This window comes from Mytilus californianus, unplaced genomic scaffold (assembly GCF_021869535.1).
Source record: "Mytilus californianus isolate M0D057914Y unplaced genomic scaffold, xbMytCali1.0.p SCAF_5, whole genome shotgun sequence".
NCBI classification, from domain to species: domain Eukaryota; kingdom Metazoa; phylum Mollusca; class Bivalvia; order Mytilida; family Mytilidae; genus Mytilus; species Mytilus californianus.
The window spans coordinates 8,386,795-8,410,168 of record NW_026262701.1 but is presented as its reverse complement, the minus strand read 5'-3'; the positions used below and the strand labels follow the sequence as shown (position 1 = coordinate 8,410,168).

Here is a 23,374-nt window from a genome sequence, read left to right as displayed (position 1 = left end):
AGTGAATGATCAGAAAAACAAAAATAAACAATTTTATTCAAATCTTTGGAAAATAGTAAGAAATTTATTTGTTTTGTGGCAATACATTAACGATTGGTACTATTTAATTATGTACAAATTTGGATAACTTTGTAAACATACTTAAGAACCAATCAAAAAGCAGTTTATCATTCAGCAAAGAAGGAAAGAGAGAAAAACACAGCTGATTGTGGAAGAAGAAACAGACTTTGACAGCTCTCAAGTATCAAGTCTGTTTTAAAACAACCATATCTTCACCCATACAGATAAAGACTTACATGTCAGTGACAAACAACATCAAAAACATATTGCCAAGTTTTATCGTCGTAAATAGGCAAACACAAAATTGTTTTGTTAAATTGTTTGAACTTTTAATAATTTTCAGTCATCCTTGACCCAACAATGTTTATGATCACACAATTAATGAACAGGAAAACATTTTGAAGTCTATTCCCTTCAGTTTTATTTAAATTGTTAGCATATATGGGCCAGCATTTAATTCTTTTTACTTCTCTTTAGAAAATTTTATAGGAGTTATTTCCCTGTATGGGCATGAACATACATGTACCTCACTGCTATATTGGAATCAGTGACATTTTAACTTTTGATGTTATACATGTTCAGTGCAACAATCTGTTTTGCTTTGTAGTTTCAGGCATTTCACTTCCGTCGTTCCGATGTCTAAATTTTACTTGAACATCTGTTGTGTGTGACATTGGGCATGTCCAGTCATGCTAGTAATGAGGGTTGTTAAGCATGAAAGGGAGGGGAAGCATGTGCACAGCGACAGAAAAATATAAATAGTAATTCACAAAAAAAAAAATAGCTTTCACTTTGCTTATTTAACAAATTTGCACTAAGCACAGTGACTTATAGCTTCAAGCACGAAAAACATGCACACTGAAAGTTACATTACAGGAGCCTGTAGTTCAGTGGTTGTCGTCTGTTCATGTCGGTTCATAGCTGTTAGTTTTCTCAATTGAATTGTTTCATATTTTTTATGTGGGGGCTTTTTATAGCCGATTATACAGTAAAAAAATATAAGGGTTTTCTCATTGTTGAAGGCCGTATGATTGCCTATAATTGCTAGCATCCACTTCATTTGTATTTTAGTGGATAGTTGTCTCATTGGCAATCATACCTCATCTCCTTATTTTTATACATATAACACTTTACCACCTGCAGTGCAAGTGCAAGTCTAATAGATATTAGGTTTATTGGGAAAGTCACAATTTCATCTGTTATTTGTGACAGCTTGGAGAATTTGACTTTTATGAGAGTTCTCATGGACAAAGCAAACATTGTTGACCCAGACTTGAAGCAACCAAGTATATACCCGACATCCTTTGTTTTTCTATTAACTTCTGTCACTCAGACCATTACATGTGACCTTAGACACTAGACATTATTTTATATTCAGTCTTAATCATTTATACCATATCAGCCAATATTTGAAAACCTTTATTGGGGAGATACTAAGTGAAAACATATTTTCAGGTATCTAGAGCGAACTATGAAATGGTTGCATTGGTGCCTTTTTCCTTTGAAGTCACTTGTACATGTACTGTAAATTACTCAATCTAGATAGAGATTTGAAACACTAGGGATAAAGCTCATCTGACCTTACCACTATTCAATAACTGGTTAACGTTGTACCTTCAGTTTTCTGCAAAATGAAAATTAACTGTTAAAGTGTTTAAAAAGAAAAAAATGAATTTAAGGCAAAATTCTGCCAAGAGATGATATATCTTCATGCTGGTTTTTCTGAGATGATTAATTTAAAATAATATCTCAATATTTAATAGCTTCTGCATTGATCTTTTTAGGAGAAAACAATAGTGAAAAATAGCATCTTAATTTTCTATCAGCTTTAATTTGAATTCCTTTTGACTATAATACATGGTACACACACATGGTTTTTTTTAAAATGAGCTTTGATATCCAGTGTGACTAAATAGGCTTTGAAACAAACTGGATTAACATTGTGACATATTCATGTGCCTTTCTTAAATCAGGAACCTATCAGTCATGTCAGTGATTGTCTTTTGTCTTTAAAAGTGAAATGAAAATCATTGCTGAAGAAGCTGCATATTTTATATTGCTTTCATTTGAATAAAGTATGATCACCAAACATCAATTTTTAATCAAAATTTAGATTTGTTTGAGTGCTGACAATCCCAAATATTTGTCTACAATTGAAATTGAGCTAAAATCTGGAATAAACTATAAGTTTTCATGTAAGTTTTTACTTTTTATTCGATTAGATGGTCTTTATAATTTATTTTTATCCTGTGAAAACTTCATGAAAGCCTGTCGTCAGTAATTAGAATAGCAAAAACCACAATTAAATTATTTTATTAAATAATATAATACATGTACCCCTATATTTAAAAGTATGATCATGATGATTATCATTTCAAAATGTCCATATAAAGTGTTCCTTCCAGTATTCTCAGCCTCACTGAAAAGCAAAAGTTATACATCATTAAATGTCAAATATATCTTTACATCATATACATGTATCTATATTTTACAGAATGTGAAATAAAAGTAGTCATCAAAAGAAGAAAACATGATGGCAGAAGTAGAGAATGAAAGTGCAGAACCCAGGAATAAAGATAAGATATCCCTAAATGAGTCCGGTATTGGTCAAGACACAAGTAGTGATCTCATACACACTCCAGGGAGAGGGTACCTCCCTAATGATGAGTCTGGTATAGGGAGAGATCTCTGTTGCAACAACAGTTTATGTGATGGGAGTGAAGGATCAAAAAATTGTTCTAATGATTGCGAAAAGTCTATTTTGGGAGAAAATGCATATGCAGATATGACTGAGCACAGTAAAAATGGTGTCATAAAAGAAACAGATGATAATAATAAATGTACGATTGTCTGTGAAGATTCAAACAATGTTTATACAAAGCATGCAAAGTGTGATATGAAGCAAAATGATGAAACCAACAATATGGCCGATAAGTGTGAGGGTGCAAGCAGTTTTACTGACAAAAGTATAGGAATAAAGAAAGATGACAGTGGCCTAGATTTGCATAGATCCCCAGGGAGAGATGGTGTATCAGATCTTGACGTAAGTGAATCTCATAGTGAAAGTGGTGCCATGTCCACAAAAACAGACTCAGGGGTTGCATTAAGTTTAAAGTTGTCAGAAAACGAAGACTCTTCCAGAGAATCATACAATGCCATAGTTGGACAGGGCATGGACTTGGATGATAGTGAACCGACAGAGTCATGTGATGTAACAATGCCATCAGGTGATGATGATATTAAAGAGACTGGCAATGAAAATTCTAGTGAAAGTGAAGATGAAGATGATGAAGTCATTGTTAGAACAAAAAAAGTTAAACGCAAGCGGAGAATGAACAGGGTGGGTTCAAGTAGTGAAAACGAAAGTAGTGACAATGAAAGTAGTGACAATGTTGATTTAGATTCAAGTGTTCATAGAAGTGAAGATGTTATTGATTCTGACGATGATTCTGATGTGGAGCAGAAAAAAAGTAGCGAGTCAGAATCAGAGGAAGAAGTAGCATTTGAAAATGAAAATCTGAAACAAACATTCAAAGCAATAAAAGATCTGCGCAACAGAGAATATGGATATTCAAAAAAAATTCCACCATCATATTTCAGAGAGAAAGTTCAGGGTAGTGTAAATCTAGTGAAGAGATTTGAATTACAATGCAAACTAGAGTATCATGATGGATGTGTTAACGCACTACATTTTAACAGAATTGGTAAGTTATGTTTGTACGGATAAACGTGGTGAAAATGCATGTATATCTGTATACATGAAATATGGTCTATACTCATCAGTCAAGGGTCTAACTTAAATAAGTTATTAGAGAAAAATAACATACATTTGTTATTGAGGGCTAAAAAATCAAAAATCTGTGATAACATATGTATGTTACGTGTTTCAAAGGGGCATTATACATGCTTTATTTTGTTAAATTGTGTACTAGTTCTATTTATATTATAATTGTCTTTATGTATATTAAACTTTAGAAAGATGTAACAGCCAATAGTTTGCCAATCATGCATAACGTTAACACACCCATGTTATTACAGAACAAATATGCCTGTGATAACTAAAGGGTGTTATTATAGCTTCTCTACATCTCTTCAAAGCCTATTCTCCTACATATATCACAATGTATTTTAATTTATTGTAATAAATAATGATAAGAGCATGTAATGAGGTTCTGGGCAAGCTTCCTAGTCATTCCCAAGTGTCTCATGTAATAAGTTAAATGCCTGTAATAACTAAGCCTTGTTATTACAGCTAAGTTATCACTTAAAAGCCTTGTCTCATTGATTTACCATGGTTGATCAAAAATGTATTAATTGAATTGGAAAATTAGTTTTACAAGGTTATGTATTAAGTTACTGCGCAAGTTTCAAGAATTCCCAAGTGCCCACTGAAAATAAAAATTTGTATGGTACATTTAACTGATAACAAACATATGTTACTACAGATTAAGAGAAAGTATCCGTAATAACACATGTATGTTATTTTTCTCTAATAACTTATTCAAGTTACACCCTTGACTGCTCATGAACATGTACTCCAAATAAGGATATTTCAGTTGAAACAAAAATATGTTTTGTACTGTAACATGTGTAAGCTAATGGTTCATACATGTACATGTATTTGTAGGGAATACAATGTATCATTAGATCATCAATGAATTATTTATAGTTCTGTTGCATGTGATATACATGTACATATGCGTAGGGACTAACTTCATACATGTAGAACCTAAGTTGATAGTTGACAAGAGTAGAAATATGTTTTGTGTACAGTGAATTTTTATTTTTAGGTACACTTTTAGCCAGCGGATCAGATGACTTGAATATAGTTCTTTGGAATTGGATACGCCAAAGACCAGCATTGTATTATGACAGTGGACATAGAAGCAATGTATTCCAGGTAAGTAGATGTATAAGTATGGGATGACTATGCATTAAAGATTGACTCATTGTAACTCATGCAAAATGTAGATGGAAGCAGCTTAACACATATATTTTGAAAAGGGAGTTAGTCATGCATCTGTTTACCAATTTCCCAACAACTGCAAAATTTTAATTTGGTCACTAGCTAATTAATGTTTGGTTTGCTAAAAAAAAATCCAGATAGAATTTACTGCTAACAAAAAAACTGGCATATACATGCATTGTTTCTGCATTTATTTTTAGTTTAGAACATGATATCAATGAATAAAATTTGGATTGATTGAGGTATGAAAGGGTCATCATGGTCATTGTCAGCTCTCTGAAACATCAACTTATTGCACATGTTGCAGAAATGAGGAACTATTTTCGAAGGATATGTCAGCTTGCCAAATTTTTGTACTGAGCATAGATGATCATAATTATATTCTGTATCAAAATGCAGATCATGTCATGAAAAAAAGGAAATATTATTAGGTCAATGCCACTGAGGCATAAACCCAACATGAGAGGTTTGTGACTATAGGCATCTTAGAGGTCACCTTACTTTTACTTTACTATCTTTTTGCCCCTACTGTAGCGGTGGGGGCATTAATTGTTACCCTTGTCCGTCCTATCTGCCGCGTACATCCCCAAAATTGGTTTCCAGTCTCTAACTCAAGTTTGCATCAAACAAATATTATAAAACTTATACACAATGCTTATTATAATACAAAACACAGATCAAGTTCGAAATTGGGTGGCGTCACTTTTACCGTTCGTGAGTTATGCCCCTTTATAAACATAAAAATTGATTAAATTTTCGTTTCCGTTCTCTTACTTTAGTTTGCCTCAACCAAACATTATGAAATCACAAAACAGTCTTAACTACGTGAATCCTGCATCTGTATGTGGAAGTTGACTCATGCATATTTTCAAGCGGATGAATCTGTGGCCCATAGACACATTCTCCATTTATTTACCATAACATATATATATATCGATAAAATTTTAGGCAAAGTTTATGCCATTTAGCGGTGACTGTCATGTGGTGAGCTGTGCCAGGGATGGACAGATAAGATTGGCCGAACTTTCATTGACTGGTGTGTGTAAAAATACAAAAAAGCTAGCTCAACACAAAGGAGCTGCTCATAAGGTAAGCTGTAGCTTCTAAACACATTGTGTTTGTTAGTAGTTTTTATACGATCCGCAAAAAAATTTTGTGGTCGTATATTGGTATGACGTTGGCGTCGTCGTTGTCGTCCGAAGACACACTGGTTTTCGCACTCTTAACTTTTGTTTAAGTGAATGGATCTCTATGAAATTTTACCATAAGGTTCAATACCACAAAAGGAAGGTTGGGATTGATTTTCGGGGTTATGGTACCAATAGTTGAGGAATCAGGGGCCAAAAATAAGCATTTTTGTAACTTCCAGAAATAACTTGTGTGTTAGTGTATAGACCTCTCTGACATTGTACCACAAGGTTCCATATCAGAAGGGAATGCTGGGATTGATTTTGGGGGTAATTGCCTCAAAATTTTAGGAATTAGGGGCCAAAAAAGGGGCAAAAAACAAGCATTTTTCTAGTTTCATGATAATAACTTGTGTGTAAGTGTATGGATCTTTCTGAAATTGTACTACAAGGTTCGATATCACAAAGGGAAAGTTGGGTTTGAGTTTGGGGGTAATTGCCCTAAATGTTTAGGAATTTGGGGCCAAAAAGGGGCCTAAAAACAAGCATTTTTCTAGTTTCCAGACAATAACTTGTGTTCAAGTGTATGGATCTCTCTGAAATTGTACTGCAAGGTACCATACCACAAAGGAAAGGCTGGGATTGAGTTTGGGGGTGATGAATCATAAGGAGGTTCAAAAAATTTGGGGGAGGGATTTTTTTTTGCTTTTTTTTTCTTTTTTTTTTTCTTTAAAATTTTCCATTTTAAATTGGTTATTTCTGATTTATATATAAAAGCAAATAATAATGATATGGTTTGAATAGTTAAATTAAAATTTTTTTAAGTTATTAGACCACATTTACTCTGTGTCAGAAACCTATGCTGTGTCAAATATTTAATCACAATCCAAATTCAGTGCTGTATAAAGCTTGAATGTTGTGTCCATACTTGCCTCAACTGTTCAGGGTTCGACCTCTGCGGTCATATCAAGCTGCGCCCAGCGGGGCATTTTATTTTAGGAAGTGTGGAGAGAAGAATGTAAGTAAAAAGACTGCATTCTTGTCTGTAAGTTTAGTTCTTTTAATCATTTTGACCATTAAGTATTGTCTCGCCTGCAACAAAAGTCGTGAAAGCGAGACATAGGGATTGCTGTTCCAGCGACGGAAATGCAGCGTCAACAATTGTTAAGTTTTCTGCTAAGTTAGATTGATAGGAACAACTTGTGATAGATCATTGATATTTTATAGAAAGTTGCATTACTATCAATACATTTCAGTTTGACAACTATTTTGAGGCCCTGCCCCTAGGCCATGGTCCAGTGACTTTGAATTAATTAGCAATGTTAAATATTAAGTTTTCTGCTTAAGCTAGTTTGATAGGAACTACTTATGATAGATCAATGATGTTTTGTATGAAGTTGCATTACTATCAGTCAGGGGTAATACTTATTTTTGGAGCATGAAGCGGAGATTTTTCAAACCTTGAAAAGAAAATATAAATGTTACAAGTTTACTTATACAAGTATATAATTACTTGCGTTTTCAAGTAAAAAAAAATGACTTGTACAAGTATTACCCCTGACTGACTATCAGTACAGATCAGTTTGACGACTATTTTTAGGCCCTACCCTGTAGGCCATGGTCCAGTGACTTTGAATTAATTAGCAATTTCAAATGTTAGGTTTTCTGCTTAAGTTAGTTTGATAGGAACTACTTGTGATAAATCAATGATATTTTGTATGAAGTTGCATTACTATCTGTACATATCAGTTTGATGACTATTTTGAGGCCCTGCCCCCTAGGCCATGGTTCATTGCATTGACCTTTAATTAATAAACAATTTTCAATTTAAAGTTTCTGCTTAAGTTAGTTTGATAGGAACTACTTGTGATAGATCAATGATATTTTCTATAAAGCTGCATTACTATCAGTACATATCAGTTTAACGACTATTTCGAAGCCCTGCCCCTAGGTCATGGTCCAGAGACTTTGAATTATTTAGCAATTTCAATGTTTAGTTTTCTGCTTAAATCTTTTTGAAAGGAACTACTTACAATAGACAACAATATTTTCTTAAAGTTACATTGCTGTCTGTACATCTTTGTTTATCAACCATTTCAAGGCCCTGCCCAGTAGTTCATGATCCAGTGACTTTGAATTTTAAATAGCAATGTTGCTATCCATCAGATTGTCTTTTTCTGAATTTAATGCTGACAGACGAGACATATCTCTGTGTCAACAGTTTATGTTATTTCATTCATGACACTTCCATTTCTGAAGATATCTTAAATAATAAGTAGCAGTTAAAACATTTTGAAACTTTCGCAATGTGATGCATCATAAAATTCCAATTACGGCTAGATTGTTTTAATGTGAATTTGACAATTACTTGTAAAGACTTAAGATAGTTGTTTTGCTGAAAAAAAGAGTAATTGTCAGATACCATACAACGAAAGGACAGTGGGGGTATGCTTAGCAGGACAACACATGTTATTTTGTATAATTAGAAACTAAGTTTTTATTGATCATATTGATGTTGACTGTTTTATGGTTAAGCAATATATGTTATGTGTTTCATCAATTTAATTCAAATCTGGTTGAAATAATGATTTTGTGTTCTCACATTTTGTTTACAAAGACCTGACTATACATCACCTTCTTAATGTTTTGATAATCATGATGTCAACCAATGAAATTCCCATCTCTATATTTTGTAACGTATTTTACATTACATGAAATCCCAATTGCAAGTATCCCTAAAAGGAAAAGGTCTTCAGAATAGAAAATGAATGGAGAGTGTTGTCAAATCCTTGTAAGCAAATATGATTAAAGCCTGGCACAGAACTAGTATTTCAATCAGAATGAGTTAAATCATGCCTTTAGGAAATATTAAATTTATTACAGTTGGCTTTAGAGCATGATTCTCCCCATGTGTTCCTTAGTTGTGGAGAAGATGCTTTAGTGTATGGTGTAGACTTAAGAGAAGAAAAGCCAAATAAGTAAGTATAATATGAAGAGAAAGAGGTAACAAGACCTCTAATGGAATCTCATCTAACATTATATGTCAAGGATTGCAGCAGTGGTTTGAATATGTGTGTTTCTACTATAATTACACCTTATGTAAGAATCCTGGGTTTTGATTGGTTGATAGCCAGTGTATTTTTCACCAATTTACTGTTATCAAATGAATATCGTTCATTTTTTAACGCCGCAGGGGTATATGCAAAAAGGATATGCCTTTTTTACCCTCTCTGCCGTGGTATTTGCCAAAAAATACTCTATCCGACTGGATGCTTATAACGTCACGATCATCAATGCGTTTTTGAACGTTAACATTCGGTGTAATTAAACAGATATAGCATGTTCTTGAGGGGTATTTGCGAGAAATACCAGTCTTGAGAATGAATTTCCCTCGCCTTACGGCTCGCGAAATTTAACATTCTCTCGACTGGTATTTTTCACAAATACCCCTCCTTAACATAATATATCTGTTCACTATAAACTAATGTCTGATATCAATGTCAACTAAAACATCAATTGATATTCATAGATAAAGTTGTGACAGAAAACTATAGATACACATGTAGTAGTCTTTGGCTTTTATTAAAAAAATTAAAAATCAATAGGAATAAATTTTAAAGAAACAATTGTGTATTTATCAAATGCATAAACATTTCCAATATAATTCCTTTAGACTTGAAAACATGTTATTAAAATATTTTCCTAAACAAATTAGAATGTTTTTAATGTATTTCAGACTGGCACTTACCAAAGAAGGAGATAAAAGAATACCATTATATTCTATCCATTCAAATCCTGGTAATTCCTTTGAGTTCTGTGTTGGCGGACGTGATCATTTCATTAGGTAAAATACAAATTTATCGTTTAATTTTTTTTGGCTGAAACAATGGTTAAAGTCATGTGAAACTTCAAATTAAAAAAAAAAGTTTATTTTGTTTTATATACTTGAATGGCTACGTTTTACGATGATAAAACATGTGTAAGTGAACTTTCTTGTAAAAGAAAATCTTTTATATTATCTAAACCTTGCTAAATGTACTGCTATTGAATTATTGTCTTCCCGTACACTAATTCGCCAATATTTTCCCGTATGCAATGATCTTAACCACAAGACTTCTCGTTAGAACTTTGACCACCACACAGTGCAGGTGCGAGGGGAATACCTTTATGAAAGAATGTAAACAAACTTGCACTGGAAGGTAAATAGTAATAACTGATTCTTAAAGAACACATTTAATACAAAAAATTATTTAACAACTGTTAAGAAAAAGTTAACTTATTTGTCACGAGCTCCAAGTGGTCTGTGTTAATTGTCTATCAATATAACGACCTGATTAACTTCGGCAACACACTCGAAAGTTAATTATCAACCATCATGTAATGAAATATTATTTGTCGATAATACGTTATAGATTCGTAATAGATATAAAAAAAACATGCATGCAGGACTTAGTTTAGTTTATATTAATGCATTGGTTCAATAATTTTGATAACATTAAAATTACAAGAAACTCAGTTTCATATGACTATAAAACCTTTTTGTGGCTGTGGTGCTCAAACTTTGTATTCCAAAAAAGAGGACAATTTCTTTTATGTTTTTTCTGTTTGATATTTTAAAGCTTGGCATCTTGTGGCATTAGGTTCCCATCAGACTTTTTTTGTTGAAAAATGCTATTTTGAGAGTATAGAGCCTGTTTCAGTTTATTGTTCAATTAACATTTTTTTTACATTCATGGCTATTTTTTTTATTCCTGAGAGTGATGTCAGATATATTTGGCTGTAAGCTCATACATATAGCTCATTGTTTTGTGTAACACATATATTGACCCGATTTCATGTCTTGTTTTAATTCTCAGTTGATAGGTAAACTTTATTTGTACTGCATTATTATTGTGATTTGAGGAAAGCAGGTGACATGCATAATTGAAAAGGTATGATACTTTGTATTAATACATGCCAGCACAATATCACCAGGCTAAAACCTAAAAACAAAGTAACAGTCATTTTGTTGCTGTCTCAAAAGTCACTGTCATGACAGTGAAACCCTGACTTGATTTTAATATTTCCAGGCTTCATACACTTTTTTCACCAATAAATTAATAAGAAGTGTTAGATTCTTAATAGAAAAACCTGAATTATTATTATAAATACCTTAGATGAGGTGTATATTACATTCACCTTGTCCTCTGTCCTTCTTGTCAAATAAATATACATTGTATTCATCAAATTTTCTCAGTTTCTGCTGAACAGAATGACTTCATATTTGGTCAGCTGCTTGACAGTGATGTGTTGTAACTTGTTTCTGATCTGTAAATATGTCAAGACTTTTAACTTTTATGTATGGTGAATGAACTTAATTTTGGTTACACTTTTTCTCCAGTACTACCTAACTGAATGACTTCATATGTATTTAGCAGCTTGACAGTGATGATTTGTCATCTGTGAACAGGTTTTAGATCTGTTAGACACCTATTTGACACTTTGAATTACTGTGTGGGTATCCTTAGAACAATAAGAAATGCATTCTTATTTTAGCTATAGTCATATTCTTATTTTCTAATGTCAAATTGATGTTATTTCCAATGATTTCTTGCATACTAATACAAATATGTATATATGATAAAAATTTTCTTATGTTTTAGAGTGTATGATAAAAGAAAGATTGATAAGGTAAGAACATGCTGAACTTTATTTAGAAGGAAATTCATACATATAACAAACGATAATATTGCATGCATGCTAAAGAAAGTAATTTGGATAACATTTATGATACATTTAATATGCTATGTAAGGGAACAGTAGTTTACAGATCATTTGGAAAATCATCTGAATATGAAGATGAACCCTGAAACATACTTTCATTAGGAAAACAATCTTGTCATGATGCCGAATGGTAAACACAATTGTCTCTTACATGCTTACAGAACTAGCACAATATTCACGAATTATGTACACATGCAGGTATTTCACATCCAATCTTTTATGGTAATATTCTTTACAAAGCACAAAAATGTCGGTATGTTTAACCCCGCCACATTTTTGCACCTGTCCCAAGATAGGAGCCTCTGGCCTTTGTTAGTCTTGTATCATTTTTAATTTTAGTTTCCTGTGTATAATTTGGAGTTTAGTATGACGTCCATTATCACTGAACTAGTATACATATTTGTTTAGGGGCCAGCTGAAGGACGCCTTTGAGTGCGGAAGTTTCTCGCTGCATTGAAGACCCATTGGTGGCCTTCGGCTGTTGTCTGCTCTATGGTCGGGTTGTTGTCTCTTTGACACATTCCCCATTTCCATTCTCAATTTTATGTGTAAAAAATAAATATTTGCTCATTATATGAAATGTCTATCTACAGATGTCTTGCTGTTCTTTTTAAGCAGACAAATTTAAAAAACTAATTTTCAGTGAAGTAATTCATTCTTGTTCAGTGATGCATGAACTACTACAGCCTATGTAAGATCCTTGGATTCTTGATCTTCATTGAATTTTGAGCTTTAATTGGATGAAGTCAATAAAAAAAATTAATTAATTAATTCAAACTATAATATTAAACAAATCTTAAAATTTAACATGTCAACAATTAGATAAAGTTTAATTCTTAGCGAGCGCTGTTTGTTTTTGTGTTGATCCATTGATATAAATCTCTTGATATTTTACTATTTCAGTATCATTGCCTGAATAATGTGTATTCTGTCTATTATAGGATGATCCATCCTCAGGGCTACTGAAAAAGTTTTGTCCTCATAAATTGGTAAGTTATATATAGAGATTATATGAGAATGCTTGATGTGGTAAGTTATATATAGAGATAATATGAGAATGCTTGATGTGGTAAGTTATATATAGAGATAATATGAGAATGCTTGATGTGGTAAGTTATATATAGAGATAATATGAGAATGCTTGATGTGGTAAGTTGTATGTAGAGATAATATGAGAATGCTTGATGTGGTAAGTTATATATAGAGATAATATGAGAATGCTTGATGTGGTAAGTTGTATGTAGAGATAATATGAGAATGCTTGATGTGGTAAGTTATATATAGAGATCATATGAGAATGCTTGATGTGGTAAGTTGTATATAGAGATCATATGAGAATGCTTGATGTGGTAAGTTGTATATAGAGATAATATGAGAATGCTTGATGTGGCAAGTTATATATACAGATCATATGAGAATGCTTATTGTGGCAAGTTGTATATAGAGATCATATGAGAATGCTTGATGTGGTAAGTTGTATATAGAGATCATATGAGAATGCTTGATGTGGTAAGTTATATATAGAGATAATATGAGAATGCTTGATGTGGCAAGTTGTATATAGAGATCATATGAGAATGCTTGATGTGGTAAGTTGTATATAGAGATCATATGAGAATGCTTGATGTGGTAAGTTATATATAGAGATAATATGAGAATGCTTGATGTGGTAAGTTGTATATAGAGATCATATGAGAATGCTTGATGTTGTAAGTTATATATAGAGAAGTTATATATAGAGATAATATGAGAATGCTTGATGTGGTAAGTTGTATATAGAGGTAATATGAGAATGCTTGATGTGGTAAGTTATATGTAGAGATCATATGAGAATGCTTGATGTGGTAAGTTATATATAGAGATCATATGAGAATGCTTGAAGTGGTAAGTTATATATAGAGATAATATGTGAATGCTCTATGTGGTAAGTTCTATATAGAGATAATATGAGAATGATTGATATGGTAAGTTCTATATAGAGATAATATGAGAATGCTTAATGTGGTAAGTTATATATAGAGATCATATGAGAATGCTTGATGTGGTAAGTTATATATAGAGATCATATGAGAATGCTTGAAGTGGTAAGTTATATATAGAGATAATATGAGAATGCTTGATGTGGTAAGTTGTATGTAGAGATAGTATGAGAATTCTTGATATGGTAAGTTGTATATAGAGATAATATGAGAATGCTTGATGTGGTAAGTTGTAGATAGAGATAATATGAGAATGCTTGATGTGGTAAGTTCTATATAGAGATAATATGAGAATGTTTGATGTGGTATTTAAGTTGTATGTATAGAGGATATGAGAATGCTTGATGTGGTTAGTGACTGCAGATTAGTTAACAATATAAGTATGTTATCCAATATCTACTTATGTTTCACAACATTGTTGACAATGTTAGTGAACAAATTTAATGTCATAGTTTCCATAATCAGTTTTATACGTATACCCCAACCCTGAAAGAGGGGGTGGTGGTACATTCTGTCTATCCATTGATATCTCTGTCCATAACACATTTTTTGGCAGCTACCAGTCAAAGCTTCTTAATATATGGCACCAAGCTTCATCTGCATTTGTCATACTCTGTGACACTTTTTCAATTCCTTTGATGTTCTACTGCCTAAACTTTAGTCTATAAAATGTTTTGCTCATATATAATACATTCTCTCAGTTATATTTATTGTATTTAGTTTATTTAACATCATTTATATTTTATTATATAATTAATCCTTTAACTTCTATCTTATAAAATATTAAGCCAGATTTAAGTTACATTTTGTAATATTACAGATAATAGAATAAATAATTTCTTGATTAGAATTCTGTCTATCATGTTTATTAAAGGAACCATAACTTCTATAAGACTTGGGGACTTTCCTTTTTCAATTTTCCTCGGAGTTCAGTATTTTTGTGATTTTACTTTTTTCTATAAAAATTTATTTTCACCAGTTAGTTTTAAATAAACAAAATACTTAAGCATTCAAATTGCAATAGACTTGGCAAGAACTACTTTGTAGGAATCAGTTCCTTCGTTATCATAGTATAAATTTTGTTTTTATTTCATTTTACTATGATTACAGATTGAGAGTGATGTGTGTTCTTATTTCATTTTACTATGATTACAGGTTGAGAGTGATGTGTGTTCTTATTTCATTTTACTATGATTACAGGTTGACAGTGATGTGAAGGCTAATGTTACATGTGCTGTGTATAATTATAATGGCACAGGTAGGTTTTATTTGTCATGTTGTATACCATGAAAAAATCATTTAAGTTGAATTTCCTTCATGCACAGTGCATTGTTAACAAGTATTTGTCTTCTGTGTAAAAGATTTAAGCCAGACTCAAACAACAGTATTTGACATGGCTATGATACTGACACATTGAAAAGAAAAAAAAAAAAATTCTTAAAAATTTTTATGTGTTTTGTCATTTATGAAGTTTTTAGAAACTTGTTATAATCTTAGGTTAACTAGTTTGTCTATTGTTCAAATATGTGTATAAAATAACTGTTTCTACAGATTTTGTCACAAATATCTAGCAATTGGTGTTTTGATTATTCTTTATGAAGTTTTGCCATAAATGTGATTCATAATCATAATAACAGTAAAGAAACAAATCTGCAATAATAAAGATAAAAATACACTATCTCTGTATTTGCAGAAATAATTGGATCTTATAATGATGAAGATATCTACATGTTTAATAATTACCATACTGATGGTGCAGAATATGTAAAACGCTACACTGGACATAGAAATAACCACACAGGTAGGTTATATTCAGAGAAATAACCACACACAGGTCATACTCACAGAAATAACCACACACAGGTCATTCTGAAATTACCACACATAGGTCATACTCACAGAAATAACCACACACAGGTCATACTCATATAAATAACCACACAAAGGTCATACTTACAAAAAATTACCACACACAGGTCATACTCACAGAAATTATCACACACAGGTCATACTCTTAGAAATTACCGCACACAGGTCATACTCTCAGAAATTACCACACAACAGGTCATACTCACAGAAATAACCACACACCAGTCATACTCACCAAAATAACCACACACAGGTCATACTCACAGAAATTACCACACAGGTCATACTCACGGAAATAACCACTGACAGGTCATGCTCACAGAAATTACCATACAGGTAGGTCATACAGAAATAACTGCTAAGGTAAATCATGAAGAATATTGACATAGTGTTTTGACTTCACATAATTACGTATAAGGATACGACTTAGAAAGTGGGACAATGTGAGAGACTGCTGAGCATTTCTCCATTTCATGCTATATCTTTATATTATTATGTCAAGATAATACGCTGTTATTGTCTTTGTAATTTAAAACAATTTTATACCCAGTTTGTGCTATCATTTTTTTTTTGTAAATATTTTTAAAACTGCTTTCATCCTAAATTGAAAAGGTCTCTTACCTTAGCAGAGTAAAATTATTACACTTCAAAATGGTTTTGTTGAAATTAATCTGGTGAACCAGTGCATCTGATTTCAAAATAGCATATTAATTTCAATAAGTAATAAACCTAATAATTTATACAACTTTTCAAAAAATAAGAACAAGATCAATAATTTTTTGTTGGAGACATGGAGAAATAAATTGATGTTGTTTATTCTTTTTGAAAGTGTACATTTCATTACAAATCATAAAGTGGTAGGTCTGGCTTAAGACAATATACACGACATGAAAACTTAGTCAATACATTTTGACTGATCGAATATAATAATTGCAATATAAAGACAAAAATGATGCTTATATTTGATATCAAATTAAATGAAGATTAATTTACAGCAGGCAAATACAAATTTAATCTTTAATATTAAGATGATAAAGCTGCAAAATATAATACTTTGAAATATCTTTTATGCAAAATAAACATTAGATATGTAACATGACTATTTTAGTAAAGGGTGTAAACTTCTACGGACCTAAGAGTGAGTTTATTGTGAGTGGAAGTGACTGTGGACATGTATTCCTGTGGGACAAGGAGACAGAACAGATCGTACAATATTTGACTGGAGATGACAACGGAGCAGTAAGTCATAAATACAATATCACTCGGAATAATGTGAATTTGATATCATGTATTTGATACTATTTTTCATGGTTGTAGGTGAACAGGTTCAACAAAATGTACATTTTCTATAGGCTTGTAAGCAGGAATTTATGTTCTATTATGAAATGAGTAATCCATTGTTTTATTTAAGCTGAAGTTATTCCCCTTCTTACATATATGTATAGGAAAAACAGTATTATATAAAAGTTATCAAACAATATATTTCATAAAATCCTGCAGCTCTTTTCACAAAAAATCTTAAGAGTAAAATTACTCGTAAGTCATACACATTTCAGTATAACTTATGATCAATTTCAATCATAAAATTTTTTGTGAAAAGAGTTGCTGAAACTTAACTATAATAGAAATTTTTTGTACTTAGATAAATGTATTAGAAGCACACCCAACATTGCCTGTACTTGCTACCAGTGGATTGGATCACGAAGTAAAGATATGGTCCCCTATGGCAGAACAACCTACAGATCTCAAAGGAATTAAAAAGGTAGAAATCTTAGAATGGATCTTTGACAAGTTTTATTTATGCATGCTATACAGTTGGATGCCCTTTTCACATCAATCACTCATCAACTTCTATGTTTACTAAACACTAAAGGGGGTCTCATCAGTAAGCAAAACACTTAAAGGGGGTATCATCAGTAAGCTAAACACTTAAAGGGGGTATCATCAGTAAGCAAAACACTTAAAGGGGGTATCATCAGTAAGCTAAACACTTAAAGGGGGTATCATCAGTAAGCTAAACACTTAAAGGGGGTATCATCAGTAAGCAAAACACTTAAAGGGGGTATCATCAGTAAGCAAAACACTTAAAGGGGGTATCATCAGTAAGCAAAACACTTAAAGGGGGTATCATCAGTAAGCTAAACACTTAAAGGGGGTATCATCAGTAAGCTAAACACTTAAAGGGGTATCATCAGTAAGCTAAACACTTAAAGGGGGTGTCATCAGTAAGCTAAACACTTAAAGGGGTATCATCAGTAAGCTAAACACTTAAAGGGGGTATCATCAGTAAGCAAAACACTTAAAGGGGGTATCATCAGTAAGCTAAACACTTAAAGGGGGTATCATCAGTAAGCTAAACACTTAAAGGGGGTATCATCAGGAAGCTAAACACTTAAAGGGGGTATCATCAGTAAGCAAAACTTCACAAGTGTATTTCTCTTGATATTATTGGCGACATAGCATATTGAATAAGCAATAAAAGTTCATATTGTGTTATGTGGCTGATATTTTACATTATCTTTTTACTAAAATTTTGACAATCCTTTTTATGAGGGGGCATTAAGTGTTACCTTTGTCCGTCCGTTCGTACGTCCTTCTGTCCGTCTGTACGTCCCAAAATTAGTTTCCCGTTCTCTACCTTAAGTTTGCCTCAACCAAATGTTATGAAACTTGTTACCACAAACACACAGATGAAGTTCGAGTTTTGGTTGCGTCACTTTTACTGTTCTTGAGTTATGTTCATTTATAATGTTATGTGCAAGCAGGGGCATCATCTGTATCCCATGGACACATTCTCCATTTCTTATCATATTGTTTTGTGTTTACTTTCAACTAAAAATGTGATAATAGTTCAATATGAATAAAAATTTACTTTACTTCAGTATAAATAGAAATGAATTTTATTTCAGTATATATATAAATGAAGTTTATACTACTGTATACATGTAATACATTGCTGTATAAAAAAGATTTACTGTTGAATCTATACATGTATTTTATTATTAAATTAGGCAACAAAACGGAATATGAAGGAAAGAGAAGACGAAAGAATACATGATGTAGATATGATAGATGGGCAAATGTTATGGTATATCATGCATCACATGCCTAGGGCAAGAAGACGGGTTAGTGTTTAGTGAGACATTCTATGCATGTCTAGGGCAAGAAGGCTGATCATTTTTCAGTGAGACATTCTAAACATGCCTGTGACAAGAAAGTTTGGGTTTACCATGTTTCACATACACAGGGCATGGAAAGGGATAAGATTTTGTGGACAAGAAGGTGAAAGAGACAGTATCTTTAGTTTTCAGAAAATATTTGTTTGACAATTTTTGTTTCGCCTTGAAGGAGTCAAAAAGCAAGACATAAGTATGCTGTTTCTGGTGGCAGCGGCGTCAACAATGTATTAGTTTTTGATTACGTCAGTTTACGGGGAACCACTAGTGATAGATCAATGATATTTGGTATGCAGTTGTGTTAGCATTGGCACTTCTCATTTCCATGGAGATTATTTTGCCCTGCCCCTCAATCATGGTCTATTGACTTTGAAACTTTTGCTAAGTTTACATGTAGTAGTTGTGATTAGGTCAATTTATGGGGAACCACTAGTGGTAGGTCAATGATATCTGGTATGTAGTTGTATTAGCATTGGCACATCTCATATTCATGGAGATTATTTTGCCCTGTACTTTCAGTCATAGTTCATTGACTGAATATTTTGCATAACTTTCATGTTAAAGTATTGTTATCTAATTTCAACATTTGCATTTTACTATCAAAAATCAAAAAGGTGAGACATATTTCTGTGTTAACAGTTTATTTTCAAGAATATAGTTCATTTTGTATATAAATGAATGAAAGCTATTTTGGTGCAAATATTAACCTTCTTTTCATGATAGTTTACTTTTTATCAGGAAGTTGAATATTATAGGTTCGACAAAAACTCATTGAAAACCCAACCCATATTCATACAACCCTCGATTAACCTAATAGATATGCAGGCATACAATGTTCTATTGAATAAGAACACCTGTTTACCAAAACAACATGTAATCATGGTAGACCAACAACTTTTAGGAATTCAGCGAAAATCGAATCTTATATAATGTAATGGGTTTCACATCCATTCCTCTTCAATTTCCTGTGTACCAAAAACTTAAAGCAGGGGTTTCATTAATGAGCAATAGCTCACAGTTCGACTTGTTTGTAATGAAGTTTTCTTTTTCAGAGAGAAAGAGAAGCAGAAGGTGAAAGAGACTCAACCAGCACTGAGAACAGTGAGAACGATTCTTCTGATTCAGATGATATTCCCAGAATTCCTTGTGCACCATCATAGTTACCTGGACATTTCCTGTGCCATATATAAAATTCACTTTATCTTATTTTCTACAAGTTGCATATATTAAATGGAAAATGTCAATATATAACTTGGGGCAAAAATGTACAACAATGATTTTTTAGTCTTACAGTTTTGTCCAATCAGTGTCTCCTATTTTAATGAAGCATTTGGTAAAACGTTAGCTATACCCGCTGTAATAATAATATAAACATTTCATATCAAGGCTGCATTGTATCCACGTCTATAAAATGATATATTAGGCTAAAAGTAAATTTATTTTTGAGTATTTTATAATATAATAAAAATACCGGTGTCTCTTTTGTATAAAGGTATTCTTGTTATCTTTATTCAAAAATGCATTCATTTTCATATATTTTTTAAATATATAATTATTTTTTACGAACTCCTGTCGTTGGGTTTGATATTTTTGAAAATATTGCTACTTATAGCAGGATTTAGTTACTGGATAAATAACTTCACATTTGACATTTGCTTAGGAAAACAGCTTGTAATATAAACAGTTATTGAGGAGAACTTTATAACGAATGGATGACGGTAGATATGTAGATTCCACCACTGTAACAAGTGTGTTACGATATTTCTCCACTCGAGACAGTTAGATTTTGATATTTAAAGTGCGAGGCTTGCAGAGCTTTTTAAATAATTAAAATTTAACCGTTAAGCGTGGAGAAATATCGTAATACATGAGTTATAGTTGTGGAATATGTTTCTCTAATGATTTTTATCCTTTTCAAAGATTTGAAGAAAGTTGTGTTCTTTACATGTGACTTCTAAGGCATGGTCCCCTTTTTTCATGACCTCACAATAGGAAATTCAGAAGAAATTTAGAAAATTTGACATCATAATTGAATTTCGACCAATCATTTCATGAGAACAGATATTTCACTGGTGAGGAGAACAATTTTTTCACAATTGGTTGGGAAATGTGAAAATATTGAAAAAATTAGAGAAACATTTTTGATTCTGTCTGACAAAGAAACAAAAATTGATTTGATACTATGTCATATTATTACTTTGTTTTTTTTGCACCATTATTTTCTGTTATGATTTTCCATTTTTGCAACATATTGCATTGTTGCTGTAGTAGTCAGATTTTATGATCTGGATGTCAAACCATAAATTATAGTTATTGAAAATTTATTTTTCTCACATATGTTAACTGATAGCATTTTATGCTTAATATCATGATACTTAATATTTTTGACACATTCATTTATCCTAAAATCACAATTATAATTTTTGTTGAGAATAAATCTGCCAGATTTGATGGGACATATTTGGCCATTTAGAATCAGAGGAATCGTGGGTAATTTCATTTTGTGTACACCAAATTAAAATATTATTACACTATTAGTTGAATATCCATTGTTTAGGAGGCCAATCATAACAATTTGGTGTACACTTTTGAAAATATTACCCAGAATTCATCAGATTCTAATTGCTCTCTTGTGCTTAATGTACATAAAATATGTGTGATAATGTTTGCTAGTCTTGTGAATGTAAATACTGTTATTTGAAGAAGGTGAGTGATTTGTTTTGGTAAAAAGTTTGTGATCATTTTAGGTAAAAGCTTTTGTGAGTAACAGTCTGTAGTTATTTTGTACGTTGTCTGCTATAGAAGATAACAGATAATTGATACTTCCTGTATTTGTGTGTTACTTAAATAATTGCATTGTATTTGAATGGAATCCTCTTTTGATAGTATTGAAGTGATTGCAGTGAAACTCTGCATTGGAGGCTTTTGTATTTTGCCTTAAGCCAAATTATTTAATAATGATGGAATCAAAGCATAAAAAATTTTGTGTAAACCTTTATTACATGTTCTTGTCTAAGCCAAATGTGTGAAATGAGCATGGAAAGGAGTATTATACTAATTGCATTTAGATTATGTCTTTGAAATTTAAAGCATGCATTTTAGATATTTATAATGTTATATAAATGTACACATGATCATGTGGACAAAATCTCTCAGTTCAAAGAAATGATGTAACACATAATTTAGTGGGTTTTACGATGCAATGTTATTACAAGATGATAGCCTGAAAATAGATATATTAACTTATGCTAGAAAACTTTCCTTCAAAATAGTCTCTTGATTTTCTGGCTTGTCTATTTGTCAGTAAACTTTTCAATACATGGTGAAAGTTTGTTGTTTATAAAAAGAGAGAAAAATGTTGCACATCCTTTAGGAATTTTACACAAGTATGTCAAATTATGCAAGAGAAATACAGTTTCTTTTTGTGTTAGTATACAAGAATCATCGCTTTAACAATTCATGAACTTTACATTGTTAAACTTTAAAATACAACCAACATTTCACTGATACAAGAAAATTAATCTACAATATATTGTTTGTATATAGTATTGTCATTCTTGATTCCACTGTGAATAGTTTTGTTTATTGTGGATACAAATATTTATATTTATTATGTTCTTGTATGACAAGAATTACCATGGAGTATAAATACAACTTAACAATGTGTGATAATTTATACAAAATTGTTCCTTATTTTGGTGATACCATTAAAAGCATAGTTTGATATGGTATTGTTTCTCTTTATGGAGTCGAAATTCATTATCAAATATTGACAGTACTTTGTTTGTGGTAAGTCTCATACCCAAATATAACAATATGAAAATAAGGAGATGTGGTATATTTGCCAATGACACAACTATCCACCAAAGATTTAATGAAGCGGATGTAAGCAATTATAGGCTACTGTACAGCCTTCAACAATGAGAAAAAAACAGGGTATAGTTGACTATAAAAGGTTTAATGTTAAAAAAAGTTTTCAACAAACAAAATTTGAAATGTGTCTACATTTTTTGTACTGCTAAATATTGCATCATCTACACCTATTTAAGGACACAGAGGTAACATATTGAGAATTTGTCCCATTTAAATCATCCTCTTATTCTTATATTATAAAATGTAAAATGGTTACTTCTGGGCTTTTGATGGGGGTTCATGTTGCTCAGTATTTAGTTTCAGGGCTGTTGGTCTATTCATCTTTTTTCCTTTGATCTTTCTTGGTTTTGATTACCTCTTTGGTATCCTAACCCCTTTTAAGCTCACCTGGGCAAGGTGAGCTATTGTAATCACTTGGTGCTTGTTCTTGTGGTTTTTGTCGAGCTTGCGACTTTTGTCGCAGAAAGCTCGACATAGGGATAGTGATCCAGCGGCGGCGTTAGCTAACTTCTTAAAGGCTTAATATTTCAGAAGATAGAATACCTGGATCCTTCATACTTT

At 31.9% G+C, this 23,374-nt stretch overlaps 1 protein-coding gene across 3 annotated transcripts; it reads left to right on the top strand.

Moving 5' to 3' along the window:
- The first annotated feature begins 162 nt into the window (after nt 1-162).
- Nucleotides 163-22,666, top strand: LOC127702971 (DDB1- and CUL4-associated factor 8-like). Of its 3 annotated transcripts, none has more exons than XM_052207333.1 (14): nt 163-241; nt 2,555-3,764; nt 4,851-4,960; nt 5,975-6,115; nt 9,037-9,131; nt 9,890-9,997; nt 11,796-11,823; nt 12,858-12,905; nt 15,096-15,153; nt 15,589-15,696; nt 16,873-17,003; nt 17,407-17,526; nt 18,776-18,889; nt 19,993-22,666. In XM_052207333.1, exons 2-14 carry the CDS (start codon nt 2,591-2,593, stop codon nt 20,098-20,100), a joined length of 2,343 nt encoding a protein of 780 aa, XP_052063293.1. In that variant the 5' UTR covers nt 163-241; nt 2,555-2,590; the 3' UTR covers nt 20,101-22,666. The 3 variants fall into 3 exon arrangements, with proteins under 3 accessions (XP_052063293.1, XP_052063292.1, XP_052063291.1); XM_052207332.1 differs by having other exon boundaries at nt 169-248; XM_052207331.1 differs by having other exon boundaries at nt 169-298.
- The last annotated feature ends 708 nt before the right edge of the window (nt 22,667-23,374 follow it).